The sequence below is a fragment of the Astyanax mexicanus genome, chromosome 1, assembly GCF_023375975.1.
Source record: "Astyanax mexicanus isolate ESR-SI-001 chromosome 1, AstMex3_surface, whole genome shotgun sequence".
NCBI classification, from domain to species: Eukaryota; Metazoa; Chordata; class Actinopteri; order Characiformes; family Acestrorhamphidae; genus Astyanax; species Astyanax mexicanus.
Window position 1 is genome coordinate 79862926 of NC_064408.1, and position 27963 is coordinate 79890888.

General features: G+C 38.4%; 1 protein-coding gene across 11 annotated transcripts; it reads left to right on the forward strand.

Moving 5' to 3' along the window:
* On the forward strand, positions 1 to 27900 carry LOC111192956 (deleted in malignant brain tumors 1 protein). 11 transcript variants are annotated; one of them, XM_049484039.1, is made up of 17 exons: positions 5 to 228; positions 980 to 1288; positions 1417 to 1523; positions 3089 to 3284; positions 3492 to 3800; positions 4236 to 4538; positions 4630 to 4929; positions 6342 to 6656; positions 6758 to 7072; positions 7408 to 7731; positions 20816 to 21151; positions 21723 to 21791; positions 22856 to 23164; positions 23277 to 23342; positions 23649 to 23807; positions 23937 to 24029; positions 27811 to 27900. In XM_049484039.1, the coding sequence occupies exons 2-17, from the start codon at positions 1078 to 1080 to the stop codon at positions 27816 to 27818; spliced, it is 3420 nt and encodes a 1139-aa protein (XP_049339996.1). In that variant the 5' UTR covers positions 5 to 228; positions 980 to 1077; the 3' UTR covers positions 27819 to 27900. The 11 variants fall into 11 exon arrangements, 9 of the variants coding, with proteins under 9 accessions (XP_049340012.1, XP_049340006.1, XP_049339996.1 ...); XM_049484034.1 differs by lacking the exon at positions 27811 to 27900 and having other exon boundaries at positions 23937 to 25232; XM_049484035.1 differs by lacking the exon at positions 27811 to 27900 and having other exon boundaries at positions 6342 to 6629; positions 23937 to 25232.
* Positions 27901 to 27963: the final 63 nt, after the last annotated feature.

Here is a 27963-nt window from a genome sequence, read left to right on the forward strand (position 1 = left end):
TCTGCAAGCGCAGGCAAGATGGCAGCTTCCATTTCGGCCATATTTTGGCTTTAAAACGCCTTAATGAGAGTAAATTGGGACCGTCCAGTCCATACTTTTATACAGTCTATAATCACAACCCAAACTCCACAACGCGCCAAGCAGCACATTTTTAGTTGCTGCGGAAGCACAGCTCATTTAGGCTCAGCTCAGCTCACCTCAGGACTTGTTGTGCTACTAAGATATAAGGTACGTTCGACCAGGTCCTTTATTTTATGATCATGTATGTGTTTGTAGTGTCTTACACCACCTGCACGTGCTGGCCTTGCCTCTCTTTCTAGGTAGTTAGCTAACGTTAGTTGTCTAAGGATAGCTAAACATTGCCATAGTTTAAATGTAATATGAATTGCATTTGAAAATGAGCAGATTTTTAAAACTTGTCTTATGAATAAGCTAATTTGAAATTGTTTTTTTTGTGGGAAAAACCTAGATAAAATAGCTTAATGACGAAGTGTGAGAAAATTAAAACAGCACAATATTTTTCCTCAGGTGTAAGCTTAGCGCTGTTAGCTTAGCATTAGCTCAGTGTTCGTGTGAAGAATAAAGTTAACGTTATATGTAAATTTCATATAAATAAGTCCAGAGTTAACTGTGTTTTTGTAAAAGTGTATGGCTCCCCCGCTGCAAAAAGCCTGCAGTGTGTGGAGCGGTAGAGCTTAGATCGGGCCCAAAAATCCAGCCCGACCCGGCCCAAATCCATGCACTTTCTGCCCGAGCCAGACCCGACCTGAGCCATAAACTGTCCTTCTGAACCCGAGCCATTTTTTAGTAATTAGAGCGTTAAAATTGAGCTATTTAAAACATTTTCGGGCTGTTTGAATTAGCGAAATCTGTTAAGAATTATGTTAAATAACCTTGCGACGCTGAAGAAGCATAGACCTATTATTATTTCTTTTTTTTATTCGCTTCTTTCTTTCTTTATTCCTTGTCTGTTGTACAGGCAGTGTGAGGTTGGTGGATGGTGGCAGTCGCTGTGCTGGGAGAGTGGAGGTTCTTCATAGAGGGCAGTGGGGAACAGTGTGTGGTGATGACTGGGATATGAGTGATGCTGCAGTGGTGTGTAGAGAGCTGGGCTGTGGAGAAGCTGTAGATGCACTGGGCAAATCTCATTTTGGATCAGGATCAGGACCAATCTGGATGGAGGATGTGGACTGTAGTGGATCAGAGTCTAGACTGAAGAACTGTAGATCACCAGTATGGGGTAAACATGACTGCAATGAAACCCACAATTCTGGAGTCATCTGTTCAGGCAAGCTACACTATCTTCATATAATATGTGCACTGTATTGAATAGTTACATTGTGTGTCTGTGCTGTCTGACTTTCATTTATTAAATCCTGTTGTTATCTCATTGTTTATGCTCTTGTGATATTTTAGGAGCCAGGCTGGTTTTAGGTTCTCGCTGCTCTGAGAGAGTGGAGGTTCTTCATGGAGAGAGCTGGGTCACAGTGTGTGATGCTGACTTTGACCAGCAGGGTGCAGAGGTTGTGTGTCGAGAGCTCGGCTGTGGTTCTCCTGTGAAGGTTCTGGGAGCAGCTGCGTTTGGTAGAGGGGAGGGTCAGGTGTGGTCAGAGGAGCTTCAGTGTAGAGGAAACAAATCTCAGACTCACTTCTGTCCAAAATCATCTTCACTCAAACACAACTGCTCCCATGATAATGATGTGGGACTGGTGTGTGCAGGTAAGAACTGCATTCAGCACAATGAGCCTGTGACTTCATCTATTCCTACTTAGACAGCCCTCTGTCTCAGTAGCTCAGCCCTGTGCTCCATTACCTGTTTGCCATTAAGACCTGGTGAAATTAAATATTTGTGACTTATTATATTGTTTGTTTGGGGTGAGGGTGTTATGTTTGTGCAGCATTACTGTTCTGGCATTTGTTTTTTAGTGGATAATAGTGTAATAAAGTGTAGGGGATCTGTGTTTGTCTAGAATACCTTGCAGTGTGAGTTTAAAAACATTAAAAACACAGCTAGCAGAAACTTCCTGGTGGATAGCACTAATTATAAACACAATAGACTTTGGACAAATGTAATGAGTTTCTCTAGTCTAACAGACACAAGAGACTGTTGTTTTGGAGATAATTTGTGGATTTTTGGAGCTGCAGTAACACATTATACAAAATGGCTACAGCAACATGTATCCATGTGAATCACATGTAATATTCTGGGTTGGAGTGGAACAGACTTAGAATACTTGTATTGGCAGCACATAGTTTAAAAGCAAGAATGGTGAATTAAGTATGTGTCTACTGTTCTGTTCCTCCAGTCCATTAAGCAGGTAACAAGACTGGTGGAGGTCATATAGTGTCTGGAAAATAACTGCTCACAGGATTGCCAACAAATTAAAAGTCTATGTGTATCTTTTTTATTTTTGTTATTTTGAAACTATAAAGGGAAGAAATATTAAAAATGCTAAATAGACGTGTCCACTTCAATGTTATGTGTTCTAAACATTAGGTCATTTTTATTTCCTTCTGTAGTCACAATAATATACATTTTGATTAGGGGTGTCCTATGCTGGAGTTATCTGTTCAGGTAAAACACTGTAAACAGGGACTGTACATTATCTGCCATGTAGGCAAAGTGTACAGCACATATGATTTTTCTTTTTAACCCACCCTAAATCCTTGTTGATTGCCTAGGTAAATTGGTATGTTTAAACTGAGCAATCACCAAACTGTGCTGTACACTGGAATTCTCAACCAACAATTAATTTACTGATTTTTTTTTTTTTTTTTACTGATTTCATAATTTTGCTGATCCATATTAATTTGTTTAATGGAATTCATAGCTTTACTGAACTTATTTTGAATCCTTATACTCTCTTTAGTTTTTTCCAATGCATTTATGAATCATTCATTGTGCAATATTTAGCATCATCATGCTTAATCATTTATCATTACTGATAAATAAGCTTTCTTTTTTTCATGGTAATTTTTAGGAGTCCTGCTGGTTAATGGCTCTCGCTGCTCTGGGAGAGTGGAGGTTATTCATGGTGAGAGCTGGTTCACAGTGTGTGATGCTGACTTTAACCAGCAGGATGCAGAGGTTGTGTGTCGAGAGCTGGGCTGTGGTTCTCCTGTGGAGATTCTGGGAGCAGCTGCTTTTGGTAGAGGGGAGGGTCCGGTGTGGTCAGAGGAGCTTCAGTGTAGAGGAAACGAATCACAGATTCACTTCTGTCCAAAAACATCTTCACTCAAACACAACTGCTCCCATGATGATGATGTGGGACTGGTGTGTTCTGGTAAGAGCTGCATGTTTGTGATTAATGTCATTAAGATTAGCTCAATGTTTATGTAAACTTTTTGTAATTCTGTCAAAAATGCAAATGTCTTGCTATTATTTCAGTTTTCAGCCACAATTCTACTTTACATCATTTATAGTGGTGAAAATACATGTTTTTTTCCATTCTTTCTCAATGTCTTGGTCTGTCTTACTCACTGTTGTACAGGCAGTGTGAGGTTGGTAGATGGTGACAGTCGCTGTGCTGGGAGAGTGGAGGTTCTTTATAGAGGACAGTGGGGATCAGTGTGTGGTAATAACTGGGATATGAGAGATGCTGCAGTGGTGTGTAGAGAGCTGGTCTGTGGAGAAGCTGTAGATACATATCATGAGTCTTACTTTGGATCAGCATCAGGACCAATCTGGATGGATAATGTGCACTGCAGTGGCTCTGAGTCTACACTGAGGAACTGTGAATCAGCAGGATGGGGTAAACATAACTGTGATCATTCTAAAGATGCTGGAGTCATCTGTTCAGGTAAATTGTATCAGTAAATTATTTTATGTTCCCTTCTGTTAACTAGGAACAGGAAACTGTTCATAATATATCATACATGTAAAACAAAGTCTTGTAAGTGGTGGGAAAGGACCCATTTTAGAGGCTTAGGGTCCATTAAGCGTAGTAGTACTGTTTGTAAGGAAACAGATAGCGTTCATTTATCAACTTTTCCACTGAAGGTTAAATGCCATATCTCTTTTGACCATTCTTGCTGTGTTAATGTCAGAGATTCAATGACATGGAAAGACATTTTCATGTTGAAGCAGTGACTCACATATGTTTAAATTCAGCTTTATGTTCACAATTTTTAGGAGTCCGGGTGGTTGGTGGTTCTCACTGTTCTGGGAGTGTGTCTGACTTTCATTTATTAAATCCTGTTGTTATCTCATTGTTTATGCTCTTGTGATATTTTAGGAGCCAGGCTGGTTTTAGGTTCTCGCTGCTCTGAGAGAGTGGAGGTTCTTCATGGAGAGAGCTGGGTCACAGTGTGTGATGCTGACTTTAACCAGCAGGATGCAGAGGTTGTGTGTCGAGAGCTGGGCTGTGGTTCTCTTGTGGAGGTTCTGGGAGCAGCTGCTTTTGGTAGAGGGGAGGGTCCGGTGTGGTCAGAGAAGCTTCAGTGTAGAGGAACTGAATCTCAGATTCACTTCTGTCCAAAATCATCTTCACTCAAACACAACTGCTCCCATGATAATGATGTGGGACTGGTGTGTGCAGGTAAGTGTTTTTCAAAAAAATGTTTCCCATTTTTACTCTTACTAGTTCATAATTCGGTAATTTTTTCTTGTTCTTATTTTCTCTTACACAGACAGTGTGAGGTTGGCGGATGGTGGCAGTCGCTGTGCTGGAAGAGCAGAGGTTTTTCACAGAGGACAGTGGGGAACAATTTGTGGTGCTGGTGCAAATTTCATAGCGGGTTTTGTCATGTGTAAAGAGTTGGGCTGTGGAGAGCCGTTTAGGACTGATGCAGCTGTTCCAGGATCTGCACCGATCTGGATGAGTCATGTGAAGTGTACTGGATCAGAGTCTACACTGAAACACTGTGGATCATTAGGGTGGGGTGAACACAGCTGTAATCATAATATGGATATTGAGCTTACCTGTTCAGGTATGTTTTAATTAGACAAAAACTGTAATACGTACGTATTACATGTATTACATTTGTGAACTTTCTGAGAATGTTTCGACACATCATAGACAAAATCAAATCAGAGATCATATGATGGAATGTCACTGTTTTGTATACCTATTCCGTATTAAATATTCTATTACATAGTAAATTCTGACAGTTACAGCTAATGTGAGAAGCAGTGATGTTTTTTTTAACATTTGCTTTGACTTTTATTTTATTGCTGAAAATATTAACCCAAGATATTGTCTAGTCAGTTTCATTTTGTTTGATAAAATTTAATTTAATAAAAAAGGGTCTGCAGTACTGATTTGCTAGAGCACAACATTTGTTTTCAAAATTATAACCTGAATGAAACAAAATGCATTAGTCCTTTCCACTTCCAGACAACTTCTGAAACACTTTATGTGCCAAAACAAAACCAGTCAACACACTGTAATTAGAAACATAGTGCCATTTCCAGCTTAACAATTTAGTGCTGGACGATATGACAAAACTTATGTCACAATATATTAATTTTAGTCTATGTGTTATCGTTTTGATATAAATGTGTACAGCTCAACTGAACAACTTCCTGATGTGTACATTATCCCACACTGAGATTGCCAGACTATGGTATTCTATACCACTCTGCTGTTTCGCTTAAAAAAAATCTGTCAGTAAAGATGCTGTAAATACTGTACATATCTTTAAAAAAAAATGTTATAAATTGATGCTCCTTTATTCGTATGCAAATTACAAAAAATGTCACACATGCCAGATATTCTAGGCTACTCTAAAATAGTTAACATTTTTACATTTATTATTACAATAACAGCTTAAATGCTTTGCTGTGTAATAATAAAATATACCAGCCCTGCTTAAAATGATTAAAAATAATATGCAAATATGGACAGAATTAAGATATCAAATATGGACAGAATTTAGATATTTAATTATATTTTGACCAACAAAAAAAGTCAGAATAAATTTATTTTTTTTTTTTATTTTTTTTTTTATTGTTTTTCTATAAATCTTTTGTTATGATTTTCAAAATGGCGGATTAGCCACTATGGCTATTTGGCGATGCCAACTGTTTTCCTAGCTAAATTAATCTGTATTATTAACATGGATGAATTGGATAGATTATGTGGTTTGATATGATCTGTGAACTGGGATCTAGCGTCGGAGGTCAGAGGGCACAAAGTAGGGTAATTAATGAGCAGTATTTTTGTTATTTGTGTTCATTTTTTTTATTCATTAATGAAGTGAACATGTTAATTTGACAACTCTAGTATTTTTTCATCTCATTACTAGCCTTCTGTTTTGTTTAGCATTTGTCTATTATACAAGTCTTTATTTAATCTGATTGTGAGAGAGAGAGAGATTTAACATTTTTGCATTACACACAGATCACAGGACATCCAGACTTGCTGATGGTCCTCATGTTTGCTCTGGGAGAGTGGAGGTTTTTCATGGAGCGTCTTGGTTCACAGTGTGTGATGCTGACTTTGACCAGCAGGATGCAGAGGTTGTGTGTCGAGAGCTGGGCTGTGGTTCTCCTGTGGAGGTTCTGGGAGCAGCTGCTTTTGGTAAAGGGAAGGGTCAGGTGTGGTCAGAGGAGCTTCAGTGTAGAGGAGATGAATCTGAGATTACTCTCTGTCCAATAACCTCTTCACACAAATACAACTGCTCTCATGGTAATGATGTGGGACTTGTATGTTCTGGTACAGTATAATATGTGATATTATCGTCTAACATTTCTTTATATAATATACAGTATAGGAGAGAACTTGCTCTTTTACGAGTCTCTTGGTTGTAAATTCAGGTCATACTCAGGCTCGGCTGATGAACGGCTCAGACTCTTGTTCTGGTCGAGTGGAGCTCCAGTACCTCAGTGAGTGGGGTACAGTGTGTGATGTAAGCTGGAATATGAGAGCTTCCAGTGTCCTCTGTGCTCAGCTGAAGTGTGGGAGTTCTGTGGCTGTGTTGGGGTCAGACTGGTTTGGGGAGGGGAGTGGCCGGATCTGGGCGGATGTGTTTGATTGTCAGGGGAACGAAACACACCTGTTAAAGTGTCCCATTTCATCATGGAGTCGAACTGCATGCTCTCATGAACAGGATGTTGGACTCATCTGCAGTGGTGAGCTTTTAAGAATCTTAAACATTCTTATCAATGGGCTGTAAAGTGATTTTAGGAGGAAGTGCCCTTATAATGTTCTTATATATATATTTTTTTTTACTTCACTTCAATTAATTTACTAATGTATCTCAGTTTTGAACATGTATATACATTTCCATAGACAATTTTGATTTCTGAAAATCAATTTCTAATTTTGCTCCATATATAGCTCAGCTAATGCAGCAGTACCTGTAAAAAAACAATGTGTTTAATTTCTAAATCTGATTTATTTCAAGTGCTGTAAAAACAATCTTATTAAGCCTGTAAAATCTAACATATATTTGTGGTACTTTCAGGTTCTTCTCTGGCGTCTCATGAGGGTGTAGTGAGATTGACTGGAGGGATGGAGTGTGAGGGGGAGGTGGAGGTGTTCTTCAGGCAGGACTGGAGGAGAGTTCTGCTGGACTCCTGGAGTGAGTCTGAGGCCTCTGTGGTCTGCAGACAGCTGGGCTGTGGTTCTGTACTCAACACCTCCAGCTCCTCTTCATCCAGTCCTGAACACAGCTACATGTGTGTGACGGGTTTCAACTGCTCTGGGAGTGAAGCTCATCTGAGGAACTGCAGCAGCTCACAAGCAGTTAACTGCAGCTCCACGGAACAGCTCTACATCACCTGCTCTGGTAAGCATTGCACAGTTAATAAATGTATAATTTTATTTGTATGTATGATAACATGCAAAAGTGCCTCTATTATCCATATTTTTGAACATTTGAGAATAATTATTTGGCAAATATGAGTACATATACACAACACATATCTTGTGAAAGGAGTTTGAAAACATCTTTTGTATTTGTGTAAATTTTAGGTACATCTAACACAGTCCACAGCTCCATCAGGCTGGTTGGTTCTGGGGGAGACTGTGCAGGAAGGCTGGAGGTTTTCCACAGTGGATCATGGGGGACAGTGAGTGATGAATTGTGGGATATTGAGGATGCGCAGGTGGTCTGCAGACAGCTGCAGTGTGGAGTCGCCCTCAGTGCTCCAGTACCGGTACCAGCCCGGTTTGGATCTGGAACTGGACCCATTTGGCTGAATGAGGTGGAGTGTGAGGGGAACGAGGCGTCTCTGTGGAACTGCAGATATCAGCTGTGTGGAGAGGATGAATGTGGACACAAGGATGATGTAGGAGTCGTCTGCTCAGGTACAGTGTGCTGATTGCTGGTGTTCTTACAACACTTCACCTGTCAGACCTCTAAATTTTCTCTTCAGTGCTGAAAGTGAGACTTAGTTAAACTGTTAAAATAAGACTTGTTAAACCAATCTAAAGTTGTTGCCATGTGGGTCAGCCAGACCTCTTCCTGTACCTTTTTTTTCTTGTTTTTTTGAATGTGTCAGAATGTATCTAAAGGGCAAACTAAATTTTTTCAAATTGATCTGTATTTTGGTGTCTTTTTTAGGTATTATGATAAAAGTGCAGTTTACTACAAAGTCAGCAGTAGAGTGCAGTAACACATTCTCTTCTAACTTTACTACAGACTAAGGCTTAATTTATTCTTATTTTTGCGCCAATTTCCAAAGCTTTCTTTAAAACAAATATATTCAGGTTTTTTTTTTTTTTTTTTTTTTTTGTACAATATACACTTTTTTGGGATCCTTTTCTGTTTAAAGGCCCTGGCACTGCTAACTTTTGTACCATTTGAGCACACTGGATTTTGTACCATTTCAGGTTATTAACTGGGCTGGAGAGCTTAAAAAATGGCAAAAAATGGGGGTGTTCTAAAACTTTTAACTATTAGTGTAGATTCATTAAGTTTGTTTTAGACTACATGAAAACTCCAGGGTCTAACATAAAGCATTTTCTCTCATCAGAGTATAAAGAGATCAGACTGACTGAGGGCTGTGAGGGGAATCTGGAGGTGTTCTATAATGGAACCTGGGGGGAATGTGTGTAACAATGGGATGGATGTAGAAACAATGGGTCTCATCTGTCGGGAGCTGAACTGTGGAAGATTTAAGACTGAGAGAGCTACCAAAGCACGAGTGGAATCAGCTCCTAACTGGCTGGATGATGTAAAATGTAGGAAACATGACTCTACTCTGTTTCACTGTCCATCTTCATCCTGGAGTCAGAACAATTGTGATAGAAGCAGTGAGGTGACTCACATTACCTGCTCCGGTATGTTGTTTTTCTTTGTAGTAGATGAGCATGAGTAAAACAGTTTTTCATGGAAAGTTGTGTTGAAAGAAAGTGTTGTGGTGACCGGATCACCCTCACTTTTCCTCATCCTCTTTCCCTGTGTAAGTGTATACAACCTGAGTAAATATAAAATAATTTTTAAATAATCATTTTATTTATTAAGGGAAAAAAAATATCCAAACACCCCCTAAAAAATAAAATGTGATTAATTACACTTTTTGGATAGATGAGTATTCAATTTCACTTAACTCAACCAGGCCTGATTACTGCCAGACCTGTAGAATCAAGAAATTCTTTAAATTCCTTTATTCCTGATCATTTAAAATGAGCTTTTTTTATGTTTACTCGGGTTATCTTTGTCTGATGTTAAAGTTTTTTTTAATAATCAGAAAAATATCAGTATATCTGTAGGGGGCAAATACTTCTTCATGGCAATGTATGTGTGCAGGATTGCTTGAGATTTTTTGGGACTACAAGCTACACCTTGCTGTGCTTTTTACACTCATCTGGTCATGCTGGGAACACATTTTAATAAAAAGTGTAAAGTGTATCAGAAAAAAATTACATTTGTGAGTGAAATAATAAGATATATTACATTGAATTACATTACATTTGGCAGATGCTTTTGTCCAAAGTGACTTACAATAATGGTGTACATTTACTAATAGGAGCCTGTTCTGTCCTAAAATCGCACTGAAAAATTGTTTTTGTCATTGCTGGAATAGTTCGGTGGGGTTAGAGAAAAAGAGCAGTCTGGTGCAGCTTGAAGTTTCCTGTGCGCCCTGTTAGAATGCCTGGTGTTATTTGAAAATCAGCACAACCAGACTGACTTTTAATTCTGTGCGTTGGTGTGAAATGAGGCGGTTTGCCGCTCAATTGAAACTCTCAATTGTTATTGCTGAGATCATTATTTTAGTAATGAGTTTAGTAGTATTGATTTGATTTTTGTAGTATTTATAGCATGTGTCTCCATTTCTAGGAGAGAAGAAACAGCTTGCATTTGAAAACCTTCAAAAATTCTTCTTATTTCCAAACCAGGGTCAGTGCTCAAGTACGAATATTTGACTACCACTCCATTCACTACTTGAATAAGTATACATATTAATCAGATTTGTTCGTGCCTACATTCTAACTTGTTTTGTCAAATAATTCTAAACTTCCCTTTTCATCAGTTGATCTTTGATTTGAGTGAAAACTGATTAAATAAAAACACTAATGCAGTTTGCTGTAGTTTTGTTATAAAAATGTAATATTATTCATGTGTCTGTTCATGTGTGATGTAGATTACATGCCTATTAGGTTGAGAGGAGGAGAGGAAATCTGTTCTGGGAGGTTGGAGGTGTATCATAATGCTGAGTGGGGGTCTATATGTGCTGATCTGTGGGACATCAGGGATGCTCAGGTGGTCTGCAGGCAGCTGGGTTGTGGGCCGGCGCTGAGTGCTAATAGAAGAGCTGTTGATGGTTCTGGTGGAGGAACTATCTGGATGAACAGAGTGAAGTGTAGAGGGAATGAGATTCACCTGTGGGACTGTCCTCATTCCCTGAAGATCCACACTGACTGCTCCCACAGTGCCGGAGTCACCTGTGCAGGTGTGCGAGAACGTTTTTTAATCTAGTATTAACTTTTCTTAAGATAACTATGGTTATGTTAAGCAGTGTACTCTGTATTTCAGTCAGGTTCAATATTATTATTATTGTGCTCCTCTGACCTGTAAAAGGGAGAATAGCATTTATATTATGGCTGATTTAGGCTCACAACACTGATAAATACACTAAGTAACATTATGCAATAATGCAACAATAATGCAACAATATTTTTGAAAATACCTACAATATTACCATATCAGCCATGTACTTCTTTTGTTTCAAAGACAATAAACACAAAAACAATAAATACCATTTCTTAAATAATGCTGCTCTAATCTCTTTCTCCTTCTGTAACCTCTTTTTCTTGACCATTTTTATGATATTTCTTTCAGACATATTTGTCACATTACCTTTTTCATCTGAAACAACTACAACTTACACCACAGGTACTCTTTTAATTAGTTCCTTTGTGTGATTTTTTTTTTTAAGTTTAAACAACACTATGCAGTGTTCAACAGTGTTTTTATTCTGTGTTTTCAGTACCAGCACAGCTAACAGAGAAAAAGACAGTCCCTCCTTCAAAAAATCCATCATCTAATTTTCCATACATCTATCCAGTGTCTCTCCTGGTTCTGGGATCTGTGCTCTTCCTGGCCTTAGTGCTTCTGGTTGTGCTGTTTTATCAGAACAGAGTGCTCAGGAGAGGTAGGGAGATTTAGAGATCATTTAAAATCCACTTTCTGTGCTTTCTATAATCATCATTAGTCCTTCAATCTGTCATCAGTCTTCTCTTCTACTGAACTGACTCCATGTTTCTTTCTTTCTCTCTCACAGTGATTTCTAAGGCGAGGAGGAAGACTCTGCTTGAGGCAGTCTATGAAGAGATTAACCATAAATGTGTCACTAACAGATATACTAAAAGAGGTAAATTATATGTAGAGAGTTTCACTGAAGGCAGTCTTCTCACAGTATGTAAAGTGGATCTAAGGTCAGATATCAAATAGCAATTCTGAGTGTTTAAATGACTATAAATGAAAAAACTACATGCAGTAAATCAATTGTAGCATTGTTACCTTATCTTACAGGTTCAAAATAATGTGTTACTCCACTGACTATAATAGGAAGAATTACATATCTGTTACTATCAATTCAGGCCTGTACTGCTGTTAAAAAGCAGAGGAAAGGGATGGGGTTTGTTAGCCAACTTTCCCATTTCACCTTAAATGGTGCAAGAGACAGCAGAGGCTGCATCATTTAACAATTAAATAAAATGAAAGCTAATCCAAGCTCCCCATAACAGGAATTAAGAAATTGACAATTGTTCCTTAATCACCAACCTTTCTGAATACATACAATGCCATAAAATTAGCTAGGTTACTGAACCTTAGTGCTTCTGATGACGTATCTGGTGCATGAAGTGTTGTCCCAATTCTTATGGGGAGGATTTCACCCTTTACACTCAAAGAATGGTTGGGGTAAGTGGTAGGGCCATGGGGTGAAATGGGATTGGGCTTAAAGCCTCATCTCATTTTCAGACTAACAAATACATTTTTTTGCTGTAGATTTTGATTAAATAATTGAACTTTGGCATTCTGACTGTTCTGATCTCCTTTAACAGGAAGTTTTATCTCTGAAGATCAGCATTCAGGATATGAGGACGTAGATGAGGAGCTTCTCTCAGGTAAGTTGACATATACTGAATGTGTGTTAGAATTTTTAATGCAGAAGAAAAAACATATATATATATATATATTTTTTGTTTTATAGAAAAAAAGTTCCATGCAATATGTGTAGGGTTCTGAAGTGTTTTAGCAGTTAGCATCAGGCTTCAGGCCGATAAGACTCACCCCTGAACGGGAAAATAGTGAGCGTGGTTGGCGGGTAATGCTAATGCTAAATTCAATTTATCTTTGACTACTCCAGTATATCCATGTCACAAGTTAAAAACAATGTCTTGCCTACTGTACAGTTTGTAATAGTGATTTTATAATTGCCCAGGGGTAACTACAGGATTGCAAAAGGCATGTTGAGGTGAGTTAATATCCTTTGGTGTGTGGGAGTTTTTTTTTTTTTTTTTTTTAAAGGGACACACTTTGATTTGTCAACCAGTTCTGATCGCAGAGGGCGACAGTACCAATACATTGAAAACCCCTTAGTATTTTAAAAGTTTGAGTCTTTGAGTAACAGTGTCTTGCTGCCATCATCCTGATGCTGCTGTGCTGCAATGCATTTTTTAATTTTTACAGAAAACTATGGCGAGGTCTATGATGATATCATACCTGCTGAAGAGAGCCCACACATTACAACAGGTTTGGATATTTTAATACGTACGATTTATTGTGGACACATGGTAAACATGCAAATTATATTTGCTTTTCACCTTAATCAAAAATATATCTATATATGTCTGTGCAGCATACATTATTATGGTTTTCTATATTATGATAATAAAGTGTGATTTTTTTCACACCTATAAAGAATGTGTCTTTTTTTTTCATTTTTAAAAGCACACTGAGCAACATGTTTCAGTTAATTAATGCATTTCATACTGTTTTAGATAAATAAATTAATCATTACAGAGAGAATAAAGGTTTTCTCAACCACCCTCGTGGTCCCATGGGCTCACAAGTTCCTGGCAGCGCCAGAGTCGGCCCGTTTCTCATTATAGATTAAGCAAGTTTGGACTCTTGTACTTTGTCAGAACGAACTTGGTAAGTTCGGCTCACGAGTGCATACTCCAGAGAACAGGACTTTTATTTTGTAATTGGAACTGCTGTGATCAGTAGAGTAGTAGGTGCATCCTTAGATGCATTTCCACAAACATACCCTACACCCGCCTCACAGGGCAGACAAACCGTCTTTGTTTGGTCCATCGCTCACCGGCCTTGCTGTAGTTCACAGGGAACCCACAATATTCCAACACTTAATCAGAGTTTCTGTAATCAGGATTAAAACTAGTTTTATATACTCTGTAAAAGCATGAGAAACACAAAAAAGTTGTTTGTATGTGTAGTTAAAAGAAACTGTGACTTATCTTCATGGTGGATGTTATGTGTTTGGATCTGCTGTCTGCAGGTGCAGCTTTAATGCTGTATTTTGTGTGTTTACTCTCTCTGAAGTTTGTCTCCAGAAGGTAGCTGACTTTGTACCTTCCTTTGCCCATAGACACAGACACAGACACAAGGAGGTGGAGCTGTGTTAATTAGTGCTGACGCTTTTTAAAAATATGGCGAAATGAAAAAAAAGCTTCTTCTGATTTGTCACTGAAAATGTTTGATAATTTCCTCTCCTCTTTCTAATAAGGTCATAGTGAGTGTGATTGGCGGCTGTGGGGAATCTCTCTCTCTCTCTCTCTCTCTCTCTGTCTCTCAGGTTCTTGAGTCTTATCTGGCTGAGTAGAGGTAAAGCTTGTTCTGCTGCTGAGTTGAGCAGTGTGTGTGTGCAAGAGATGGACATCCGAGTTCTACTCATTTTTCTATTGACCACTGTCACTCTAGTCACATCTGGTAAGTATAATATACTGGTAAAAAAAAAAAAAAAATATATATATATATATATATATATATATATATATTATATATATAATATATACAGCATATTTAAACTAACTTTGTGGACTGTATGTATACTGGCCTCTTTTTCTGTTAGGATGTTGTTGGAAAGGCAGTGAATGGTATAAATTCCTTTATCCTCGAAGAACTTAACTACTTTCTCCACATCGGGCCGGGGATTGTCATGCACCGTGAGAAACCACGGACTCACTGCGCCAGCGTAGGGTCTTACAATGGGTTCAAGGATTTCATCTCAATACCTAAGAGCAGGCAGGGTACTGTTGTCTAACCTGTAGAGGCCTGGGCATCTACAGGCCTCCCCAGACCATCACTGATCCCCCACCAAACCAGACATGCTGAATGATGTTGCATAAAGTGGCATTTAATTGAAAAGTATATATTTACTTTTTGATCTTACATTCATGTGATTTACACTTTGCTATCATCCAGTCAGCCCATTTTAGTATTGCTATAGAAGTACAAATTAGTGAACTGATTTCTTATAATCTCTAAATGGGAGCTTTTGATGTCCATGATTTGGTTTAAATGTATTTCAGCCTTGTTTGAGTATTATTATTTGAGTATAAGTGTAATTATTCTCTGATTATCAGTGTGTTTGTTTTTTTCTCCACACAGACAGTGTGAGGTTGGTGGATGGTGGGAGCCGCTGTGCTGGGAGAGTGGAAGTTCTTCATAGAGGACATTGGGGAACAGTGTGTGATGATTACTGGGATATGAGAGATGCTGCAGTGGTGTGTAGAGAGCTGGGCTGTGGGGAAGCCATAGATGCACCACGGAGAGCTCGCTTTGGATCAGGATCAGGACCGATCTGGGTGGAATATGCTAACTGTGCTGGATCAGAGTCTTCACTGAAGAACTGTAGGTTGTATGATTGGGGTAGACAGAGATGTAATCATGATGAAGACGCTGGTGCTGTTTGTGCAGGTAAGATGCAAAAAAATAAAACATATTACACAGAGATGTAAACAAATGTGATGAGGCCTGTGTTGGAATGTACTGAATTAATTAAACAACTGTTAGTTGTTTTATATACACCCCTGTATAAAAACTTCTTTGTAACATGAAAAGTTTAAGCCTGAACCTAAATTCACTTTCATACACTTAATAAATGGATTATTACAGAGGTGGTTTTGAATGCTTTGGTTTAGAATTAGCAACTAAGAAATAATATATATATATATTTTTAAAATCCTTGTATTTCAGTTAAGGAAAAGTGCAAAATATAAAAATCACTGCCCCATATTATTTAATTCCCTTCTATTCAAATTAACTTCCCAGCCCTCCCAATGCTGTGTGTTAATATTAACGTACATGTTCTCTTTGCTCTTATAAACACATTGTAGAAGTCAGATTGGTGGGCAGATCTCGCTGCTCAGGGAGAGTGGAGGTTCTTCATGGAGAGAACTGGGTCACAGTGTGTGATGCTGACTTTGACCAGCAGGATGCAGAGGTTGTGTGTCGGGAGCTGGGCTGTGGTTCTCCTGTGGAGGTTCTGGGAGCAGCTGCTTTTGGGAGGGTCAGGTGTGTTTAGAGGAGCTTCAGTGTAGAGGCAGCGAATCACAGATTCACTTCTGTCCAAAATCATCTTCACTCAAACACAACTGCTCCCATTATGATGATGTGGGACTGGTGTGTGCAGGTAAGAACTAAATGGCTTATGTATTAATTTTGAGATTCAGTCTGATTTTTCAGATTTCTACATCTTTTCCTCTCTCTTTCTCTCTCTGTTGTACAGACAGTGTGAGGTTGGTGGATGGTGGCCATCGCTGTGCTGGGAGAGTGGAGGTTTTTTATAACAGAACATGGAGATCAGTGTGTGGTAAAAACTGGGATATAAGAGATGCTGCAGTGGTGTGTAGAGAGCTGGGCTGTGGGGAGGCTGTATTTAAAAATGTTCAGTTTGGACCAAGATCAGCCTGGATGGATGATGTGAACTGTAGTGGATCAGAGTCTTCAGTGAAGCACTGTAGATCAGCTGGATGGGTGGAACAAATTTGTAATCGACTTGCTGGAGTCATCTGTTCAGGTGAGCTCTCCTAAATCTTAAAATACTTGTCGTTGGAATGTATATCAGTTGTGCACAATTTATTTATTATAGCATTTCTTCCTAATCTGCCATAATCATGACCTACTTTCACCTATATTAACCCACTTTTATTTGGTTAAGACCACTAGATCAGTCACTGTTTGCTCAATCTCAGACCTGGTTTTGCGTTTAAAAAATAATGTGGCAAATTACTGTATAGAAGAAAACTATAAGCTGTAATAAACCTAGTTAACACTTATAATACAGCCTGTGTTTTAGAGCTTAAGTTCCCATAACTTACAGTGTGATTTCTCTGTATGAACTAGCACATACAAAATACTTACTGGGTCTTACTAGTACTTAAATGTAGGTAATAACTTGATATACTAAGTCAAATTATTAAAAAAGCAAATTATTATATGGAGATGAAAAGTGATTTTCACTATAAGACAATACTTAATTATAGAAAGACTATTGCTGTAGGCATGATGGAGACATACATTTTTGTAATCTTTCCTTTCTGGTAGAAAATAATGGATTTCCATGCAGAAGTCCCATTCACAAAGAAACAGGCGTTAATATTTTTTAGTTAATTACAGTTACACCTTAGTTCAGTGGTACATGGCCAGAGTTTTTATCTTTATATATTTTAAGCAGTTAATTAGTACATTTGTTTGTGTTTAGTGCTTAAACTGTTAATTGACTCCATGTGTAAGCCCACACTGCAGTTTTTCACTGTCATCAGTTCTTCACTAATATTAGTTTCATCGGTCCTACAGTAGAACCCTGTGGAACTTCTTAAGGTTTCCAAGTACTTAATGCTGTGTGTTAATGTTAATGTACATGTTCTCTTTCTCTTATAAACTAATTTTGGGGTCAGATTGGTGGGCAGATCTCGCTGCTCTGGGAGAGTGGAGGTTCTTCATGGAGAGAGCTGGGTCACAGTGTGTGATGCTGACTTTGACCAGCAGGGTGCAGAGGTTGTGTGTCGAGAGCTGGGCTGTGGTTCTCCTGTGAAGGTTCTGGGAGCAGTGCGTTTGGTAGAGGGGAGGGTCCGGTGTGGTCAGAGGTGCTTCAGTGTAGAGGAAACGAATCACAGATTCACTTCTGTCCAAAATCATCTTCACTCAAACACAACTGCTCCCATGATAATGATGTGGGACTGGTGTGTTCTGGTGAGAGCTACATATTTTATTTATTTTTTCTTTTTAGTGTCTTGATGAAAAGATGTTCTTTTCTTAGTGGTCAGTGTATAATGTACTTCATGAAACATATTCTTCTTAATTATTTTATTGATATAGTCCATATTTGTGCATGCTGGAATATAGCACCTGTGAATAGCATTAAAATGAAGTTTTACCAGATTTTAAAAGATGCAAAATGATGTTTGAGTTGTGCATTCAATCTTTCTCTTTCTGCTCTTTAGAAAGTGTGAGGTTGGTGGATGGTGGGAGTCGCTGTGCTGGGAGAGTGGAGGTTCTTCTTAAAGGACAGTGGGGAACAGTGTGTGATGATAACTGGGATATGATAGATGCTGCAGTGGTGTGTAGAGAGCTGGGCTGTGGAGAGGCTGTAGATGCACTTAGTGGTGCTTACTTTGGATCAGGATCAGGACCAATCTGGATGGATAATGTGGAGTGTAGAGAATCAGAATCCATACTAAAGAACTGTAAATCAGCAGGATGGGGTAAACATAACTGTAATCATCCTAAAGATGCTGGAGTCATCTGTTCAAGTGAGTTACACTAAAAACTTAGTATGTACTTCTGTAATCAAAAAACCTTTTAACCCACTGCATAATGTTTATTATATTTTGATCATACCTAGGAGTCAGGCTGGTTGGAGGTTCTCACTGCTCTGGGAGAGTGGAGGTTCTTCATGGAGAGAGCTGGGTCACAGTGTGTGATGCTGACTTTAACCAGCAGGATGCAGAGGTTGTGTGTCGAGAGCTGGGCTGTGGTTCTCCTGTGGAGATTCTGGGAGCAGCTGCTTTTGGTAGAGGGGAGGGTCAGGTGTGGTCAGAGGAGCTTCAGTGTAGAGGAAACGAATCTCAGATTCACTTCTGTCCAAAATCATCTTCACTCAAACACAACTGCTCCCATGATAATGATGTGGGACTGGCATGTTCTGGTAGGTATTTCACTTCCTTTTGTCAATTTCACACAAAACACTGACAAAAACACACATCCACCAAATTCAGATAACAGACAGGTGACGGAGACACAAATCCACCAGTTTGATTGATTTCTGTATTGCACAATATTATGAAAAAAGATATTAAAGGTCACCTTCCGTCGTTTTTTCTTTCATTTTAAAATGTCTAGTTGTGGTCTCTAGTATGAATGAATGACATGTGAGCCGTTTTTGTAAAAAAAAAGTGCTCAGGTGTCTCTGTATAGCTCTTTTTTAATGGACTGTTTTAGGGGTGTGTCCAAAATGACCGGATTCCAGCTTTGCTCATGAATATTCATACATGCAAACAGCATGCAAATATCTCTCCTCTGATTGGCTAGGAGCACTGCGACGCCCCTCCACCGCTCTGCCGCTCACTGTCTCCCACCTCCTAACTGATGAGCGGTGATGTTGCGTCGCTTCAGCTCCGCCTCTGGGAGTTTCTCGAGCCAAGGTGGGCTGGTCTGTGAGTTTCTGCCTACGTAGGCAGAAAGATAATTCAAAATTCACCCGTTTTTCGGAGGGGGGGGGGAGGGGGGATTTCTTTGCTTAGCTCCTGCAGACAATAGGGGCTGCAAAACAGTTTAATGTGCAGGTGTACACATTCAACTCGGAGAGACCTACTGTATTCCACAAAAAAACAAGAAAAATCGGATTTTCGCGGAAGGTGAGCTTTAAGACATTAAAACATTAAGAAACCTTTAATTTGATTTGTCATTTATGTCCTTGAGGGCTAACCAGACTTTTTAATTTTACAAGGAGTGCTGCAGAGAAGTCAAAAAGCAAAAGTTTTATACATATGAAAAAATGTTTAGACTTTGACTATGTTGAATTGTTTTTGGTGACCATTTTAAAAGAAACTTACAAAGTCTTATTTTTTTATCTAAAACTACAAGTATGTTTTTTTTTTTTAATGTCTACCATTGATTTACAGGCAGTGTGAGGAATAATAAATTATTTCATTTAGACTAAGATGAGTAATATTTAAGGAACTACACATACAGTGTGTAATGCAACATGTCAGATGTGTGGCATTCCTAATGTGCTTTCACTAATGTGATTTTGCGATGTGGTAGAGTGCTGATCGTGGGTCCAACAGTATCCAGCACTTTTTAGTGGATTAGTGGATTGACCTGTCAATGTGTTTAGCCATGGCATAGCACATCTTTCTTCTGACTAGCCTTGTAATCTGATGCTTTCTTCTGGGTGCAGTGTTTTTTGATGATCAATGTACACAAATACTATACTGTAGGTGACAAGCGAAGACTTGTTGGTGGTCCTCACACATGCTCTGGGAGAGTAGAGAAGCTTCATCGGAATTCTTGGCTTCCAGTGTGTGATGCTGACTTTAACCAGCAGGATGCAGAGGTTGTGTGCAGCTGGGAGCTGGGCTGTGGTTCTCCTGTGGAGGTTCTGGGAGCAGCTGCTTTTGGTAGAGCAGAGGGTCAGATGTGGTCAGAGGAGCTTCAGTGTAGAGGAAACGAATCTCATATGTACCTCTGCCAGACATCTCCTTCCTTGAAACCCAACTGCTCTCACAACAAGGATGTGGGACTAAGATGCTCTGGTATGATGAAGTATGTTTGTAAAAGATTTAGATTACCGGTAGTACTAAACTGTGAGCAATTAGTTTGTAATTACTGTATTTTTTTTTATTATTATTGTATTGTATTATTGTTGCCTACTATTTTTCCTCTGTAAATTCAGGTCACACTCAGGCTCGGCTGATGAACGGCTCAGACTCTTGTTCTGGTCGAGTGGAGCTCCAGTACCTCAGTGAGTGGGGTACAGTGTGTGATGTAAGCTGGGATATGAGAGCTGCCAGTGACCTCTGTGGTCTGCAGACAGCTGGGCTGTGGTTCTGTACTCAACACCTCCAGCTCCTCTTCATCCAGTCCTGAACACAGCTACATGTGTGTGACGGGTTTCAACTGCTCTGGGAGTGAAGCTCATCTGAGGAACTGCAGCAGCTCACAAGCAGTTAACTGCAGCTCCACAGTACAGCTCTACATCACCTGCTCTGGTAAGCATTGCACAGTTAATAAATGTAGAATTTTATTTGTATGTATGATAACATGCAAAAGTGCCTCTATTATCCATATTTTTGAACATTTGAGAATAATTATTTGGCAAATATGAGTACATATACACAACACATATCTTGTGAAAGGAGTTTGAAAACATCTTTTGTATTTGTGTAAATTTTAGGTACATCTAACACAGTCCACAGCTCCATCAGGCTGGTTGGTTCTGGGGGAGACTGTGCAGGAAGGCTGGAGGTTTTCCACAGTGGATCATGGGGGACAGTGAGTGATGAATTGTGGGATATTGAGGATGCGCAGGTGGTCTGCAGACAGCTGCAGTGTGGAGTCGCCCTCAGTGCTCCAGTACCAGTACCAGCCCGGTTTGAATCTGGAACTGGACCCATTTGGCTGAATGAGGTGGAGTGTGAGGGGAACGAGGCGTCTCTGTGGAACTGCAGATATCAGCTGTGTGGAGAGGATGAATGTGGACACAAGGATGATGTAGGAGTCGTCTGCTCAGGTACTTCGTATCTTGAATTGCTCAGTTTGTAATGATCTTGTAATCAAGTACCAATGCCCTATCTATGTACAACTGGAGGTACATTTTGAATAATTAAAGAAGAAACTTTTGCACGTTTAAATCAATGTGCATAACTAGCTAGCTATCTTTCTCCCACCAGAGTATAAAGAGATCAGACTGACTGAGGGCTGTGAGGGGAATCTGGAGGTGTACTATAATGGAACCTGGGGGAATGTGTGTGTAAATGGGATGACTGATGAAACGGCAAAATTGATCTGTCGAGAGCTGAACTGTGGAAGAACTGGCAGTGAGTCTTGGTCTAAAGCAAGAGTGGAATCAGCTCCTAACTGGCTGGATAATGTAAAATGTAGGAAACATGACTCTGTGCCACTCTGTGGCACTGTCCATCTTCTTCCTGGGGGAGAACAGGTGTGATAATCGCAATGAGGTTGCTTGCATTACCTGCTCAGGTAGGCAGATATGATGAGGTGTTAAAGACTTTAAAGAATGCTAGAACTAATGTAGTTTGTAATTGGAATTTCATAATATTTGATTTTTTGTCCTACCACAGAGAATGGAAATACACTAGATTTGACAAATTGGCTGTGTGATTCATCTCCTCATGAGAGACCGTGCTCAAGTAAGAAAACTTATCATTATCAAAATGATCATGTCTTTGATAAACTACATTTTCTTTCTTTTTGACTGCATGTTCTGCCAGCATGCTTTCACTAATAAGCAATTCTTGTCTTTGCTCGCACTGTTTTATTTGTAGTTTGCATATTTTTTTTGCACTTTAACATATTTTAGATAACACTTCTACAGTGATATTTTTAACAAAGGTTTAGAGAGGGATTCTGGGTAATGGAGTCCATCAGAGTGTCTATGTAAGTCTGAGGAATTCAGGTGTAGACAGGACAGGTGTGGTGGATGGGGGTGGGTAATATGGCCCTAAAACAATATCACGATGTTTCATGGCATTTATCGCGATAACAGTACTCTTGGTGATATGACAAAACACTGAATTAAAGATATTATTTTAAAAATACACTACTGAAACAAAATAAAAATTAAATTCTGTTTTTGCATATGATATGGCACCCCCCCAAACTACAATATAAAAAAATACAAGACTTTTTATCAGATGGTAACAGACATCAGTGATCAAGAAAGTCCTGATACTATTAATGCACTCTATATAATCTATATAATTAATAATAAAGTAAAATGAATAATATTGGACAGATAAAAACAGCAACCCCAGTGGTGCCCTGCAGTGGTAATTAGGGGTGTGTGATATGGCACGATATTTCAGGGTATAGTATCGTTTTTTGCGTTTGATACGATATGGCACAGCCCTAGTGGTGGAAATAACAGGTGTAACAGACAGCTTGCTGAAGACAGACAAACTACACTCTATTAGAAGCAATATCTTATTTAAAAAATATATTAGTTTAAAAAAATCAACTGTTTCAACTAAAACGGTAAAACAAGGTAAGTGCTTTTTTTTTTACTATGGCTACTTCTGTTTTTTTTCTCCTGCTCTCTTCTGCTTGTACATATTTTTCATCTTACAATGCTTTTTTGTGGTTTACCACATCTCTATAAGAACATATTTCATCATACAGTATATACGACTGTTGTAAATGTTTGTAAGTCTTTGATGGATAATCAAATTTTTTTCCCTCTGTGGTGTATTTGTAGAGCACATTCCTCTGAGGCTGAGGGGAGGAGTAGGAAGCTGTTCTGGATGGCTGCAGGTGTATCATAATAAAACATGGGGGTCTGTATGTGGTGACCTCTGGGACATCAGGGATGCTCAGGTGATCTGCAGGCAGCTGGGTTGTGGGCCGGCGCTGAGTGCTAATAGAAGAGCTGCTGATGGTTCTGGTGGAGGAACTATCTGGATGAACAGAGTGAAGTGTAGAGGGAATGAGATTCACCTGTGGGACTGTCCTCATTCCCTGAAGAACCACACTGACTGCTCCCACAGTGCTGGAGTCACTTGTGGAGGTCAGAGGAACAGACACAACTGAATATATTTGCCTCCTAACTGTTACAGAAACTTTACACATGCTTGAGAAAAATACTTACATCACATTGTTATTTTATGCTCACTCACTAGGCTTCCTGTATCATACTTTGCCTTTAAATAATAAAAGAGGACAGATGGGACATTTTGCTTTGCAAGGTCAGGGACCACTTTTCTCCATTGTAAACAGGCTTGATAGCAACTTCGGTAACTATTGTTGATCATAATGTTGGTCACACACATTTGGTTTCCATCATTTAATAATTGTAATGTTTTTGGGAAGGATAGAAAGTAACAATAGTGAGAGTCTGTATGTGCTTTGCACCAGTCTGTCTAGATCATTCTGTGTTTATAGACATTTCATATGTCATCTTCCATAATATTCATCACAAAATTATTCACATCCAATAAAAGGACTGTGTTCATGTATAAATTGTCTATACATTTTGTATATTTGTTTTTTAGATTCTCAACCACAGACAAGAAGAATCATACTTCCACAAACTCCTCCACCAGCTGTTCCCTCCATCTATCCAGTGTCTCTCCTGGTTCTGGGATATGTGCTCTTCCTGGCCTTAGTGCTTCTGGTTGTGCTGTTTTATCAGAACAGAGTGCTCAGGAGAGGTAGGGGGATTCAGAGATCATCTACAATCCACTTTCTGTACTTCCTCTAATCATCATTAGTACTTCAATCTGTCATCAGTCTTCTCTTCTACTGAACTGACTCCATGTTTCTCTCTGTCTCTCTCACAGTGATCTCTAAGAGGAGGAAGACTTCAGCTGAGCCTGCCTATGAGGAGATTGACACCAGGCTCATCCCTAAAAGAATTACTGTCTCAACTGAAAGTAAGAGTAAAATGTTTTTTTTTCTCTCAAAGCAGAAATGTCTGGTCTTTACAGAAATAATGTAGCAGTTAATCAAATACTTGTCAGATAACTCTCTTTTCATATTGTTATATTTTAGTGTTTAAATATTTAGTGTTTTTTTTGTAGATTTTCTTCCTTTGTTAATAAATTACACCAATTTATCTATCTTTTCTTCCCACTGAATAATGTTCTGAATAATGTATCTTCTCATTCAATAAAATGTATTTATAAAAGCTATTGGATAAAAAAACTTTTAACAATAATTTTAGTTTTCTTTGCTTTTTATTGTTCTATGTATTGCTCTTTTATTGCAACTTTAATATTCACTATCATAGGGCACTACCAGTATTTTCAGTTTCCAGTAGAGGGCAATGTTAGACTTTTAGACCCTGTGGATGTTTAGTTTCTGTAACAGTAATGCAAGATGATTGACAGGGATTATTTTATTGTTTGTGCATGGAGTTTCTGTAGGTTCACATGTGCTGTAGGTACCAAATGTGTAGCACCTCAAACTATCAAAATATGTTACTGTGCCTGTTTACTTTTTTGAGACCAGAAAGTTATTTCTGTGGCGAGAGGTCATGAGATCTTGGGGAAAAGGGAAAAGAAAGAAGAAAAAAAGGAAGAAATAGGGAGACACTTAAATCAGGCCCTCAAACCCACATACATTTTTGTAACAAATAAATAGAAAACACAGACACAAGCAATAACAATGAAAAAAAAAACACTTATTTAGAAAGCAATTTACAAAGCTTTGATCTGCTCTCCCTCTCCTCTCCTCCTCTTTACATCCTGGACGCCTCCTTCTGCTGATCTTCCTCTTTCGGGTGGGGATGGAGACGGTGGAGTGGCAAGTGCTGCTGCTTGAGCTCCAGGACACTGAAGATGCTGGGTCTTCGGGGACTGGGCCTGAATTTACAGAAGAGAAAGATCTGTAGATTTACTTTCACATAGTTACTGTAGTCCTGTAATAGTTTATCCAAATAAGAAGATCTACAGTTCTCCATAGTTCATACATTTGTCTCATTAACATACACTGCTTTTAGCTTGTATGGGATCCTGGGCAAACCCCTGATTCAGCACTTCTCTCATACCATTTTATACACTGCCTGTATTTGTAATTAATGTACTAAACTAGAAATGTCAAAAAAGTAACCAAATAAATAACTTTACTGCAGGATACACACTATAATGATGAAATAATAGAATTAGTAAAATAACTTTTTTTTTTAAACAAGCAAGCCTGGATGAAAATGTTCAGAACAGAGAATTAAGAATGACAAGTATTTAAAATTAAGTAGAGATACAGTCCAGCATTCATTCTGACAGGTGACTTTAATTTAGTTTTAGTCTTTTGTTTGTCACACTTTAGTCATTTAGTCAACAAAACATTTTAGCCTAGTCTAGTCAAATAAAAAGTATGTATTACATTTATGGTTTTACTGTTTTAGATGTGTATTATTTATTGCTAATATTTATTAAAACACCAGCTTTTAAGTTTTGTTTCGTTTAAATTAAGCACAATCTATTTAAAACAAGGTGTATGTATGGACATATTGACAATTTAAAGAACAACTCCCAGGTTCAGATGATGCAAAAATGAAAGACAACCAAAACTGAGATAAAATGGCAATACTGCTAATTGACATTCTTAAAACTACATTTCATTTTAACAGTTTCTCAACTAGAATCTCTCCTTTACTCACAGCTAAATTGGTGTACTCTCATTATATATATGTATATGATATATATGTGTGTGTGTGTGTGTGTGTGTGTGTATATAATAAAATAGCATTTTAAAATCTAAGAACTTGCTGACAAATATGATTCATCTTTATTCTGAAGTGCTCAGAATAGCAGAGGACTGACAGCTTAGGTACCATACTAATGCATACATAACTACATAGGTAGTTAGTTATCTATATTGTAATAAGTTGTTCACAGTCATTACATTGCAAAAAACTAAATCTTAGCAAGTGAAATTATCTAAATTTAAGGCAATAAATCTTATTTTCTTCTCTGATAAGACTTTTTGTCTTACTAAGCATGGTGTAAGTGTTAGATTATTTTGCTTATTTTAGGGATAATTACCTTAATCATTCTTACTTAGAATTTGTACCTTATTTTAAGTAATTTGAACTCAAAATAAGCACAATTAAGCAGCAATCAAGTTATTCTGATTCTTGTGTCCATAAACAGTGACTTTTTTTGCTTGATTTAGGTGTTACTTCACTCATTTTGAGACTTTGCCATTGCTTTTTTGTAAGAAATCTTACTAAGAAAATTTTGCTTACCCGATTGGCAGATTTGTTTTGCTTAATACATATATTTGTCTTAATTTGCATATATTTTATGTCTAGTTTTTTTTTTTTGCAGTGTAGTGTAAACTGCACTGTGAAGTTTTAAATTAAGGGATGAAATTAGTCCCCCTGTGTTAAAAAAAAAAGCTTCTTTTACCCGGTGAAAATAGTCACACTTCCATTACATTATGCTAACATTACTTTGTTTTAAAGCAACTGACCTATAAAGATAGTGAGCCAAATTTAGGTCGAGCCAAGTTTATGAAACTACACACTTTTACTGCAGTACAGATTTACACTCTCTACTAAATAATCCATCTCAAAAGCAGAAAAAACGTACTTTATACTGGGAGGCTATATCGTTAAATATAGGGAGTATAGGGAATGTTTTCTTCTGATTTTGAGCTGGACTTTTTAGCAGGGTCAACATTACTGGCTTTCAGGAGCCTAATCTTTAAATTCTTAACAATTAGCTATATTGTAGCGAAGCTGCTTTTATATTCCGTTCACTGTGAATTCACTGTTCTGTTCTGTGCTGGGCTTGTGATTGGGGTAGGGGGAGGGGCAGAGCAGGAAAGCGCGTGTGTGTGTGTGAAGGGAGAGAGAGAGAGAGAGAGAAGAGCTGCCCGTGAGTGTGTGCTGAGAGTGAGAGCTAGAGTTAACCAGTTAGCACTAGCCTTTTGTTATTTTTCGTAGTGATGGGCATAACAGCTCTTTTAGATGAACTGAACCATTAGAATAAGTTCACTAAAAAGATGGGAGACGGAAAGGTCTCCCGTTTTTTTTACAAGTGTTGTAAAAATATATATAAATAACAAATATTGAAATATGTAACTAAATGTTGGGTTTATTATACGATATCGTATAAGGTCTCCCGGGGTTTTAAATATATTTAAAACCCCTTCAGTCCAGTAACAGCTGTGTTTATTTGTTTTTTAAAGTCACTGGTTAGCACTGGTTGATCTCAGTTCATAATATTGCAGCAAATATCCAGCACAACAAACCCAGCTTTAAACCCAAACCATCGCTGTATAAACAGAGACAGAGGAGAAGTTTTCTTTCAGAAACAGCGAGGGTTACCTGCGTGTTTACTAATCCGTTACTCGTTCGTGCTGGCGTTAAGATCATTTGCACGTTAGGTGGATTTACAGGCCTAACGTGTATTTTATCTTATTAATCTTTAGTGATAGCAGGTAAAATCTTGGCAATGAAAGCTATATGAGTCTCGTGGCTCGAGTTTATGGGGCGTTTGGGGACAGTAGAACCAAAACAGCTTAGCTATGTAACGTTAAGTTAGTTTGCTAACTTACGGAGCTACTTCATGACGCAGATTAGACCATTCATCATTAAATTATCATACAGTGCAAATAACAAATGCTGTGTTCAGATGATGTGGTAAACTATTCATCTACATGTTGTTCTTTCTTAGCTATTCATGTGATTTTCTCTATCATTAACAGGGTGGTGAGCTTCCTGAGGGCTTTGAGGATAGTTATCCTGGTGCGTGTCTTTCGTCTGGCCTCTCAGAAGAAAGATCTGGAGAAGGTCACAAGAAAGGTGAGGATCTAAATGGGTGCTGGCCATCATTCTTTTATTTTAATTAAATTATATCA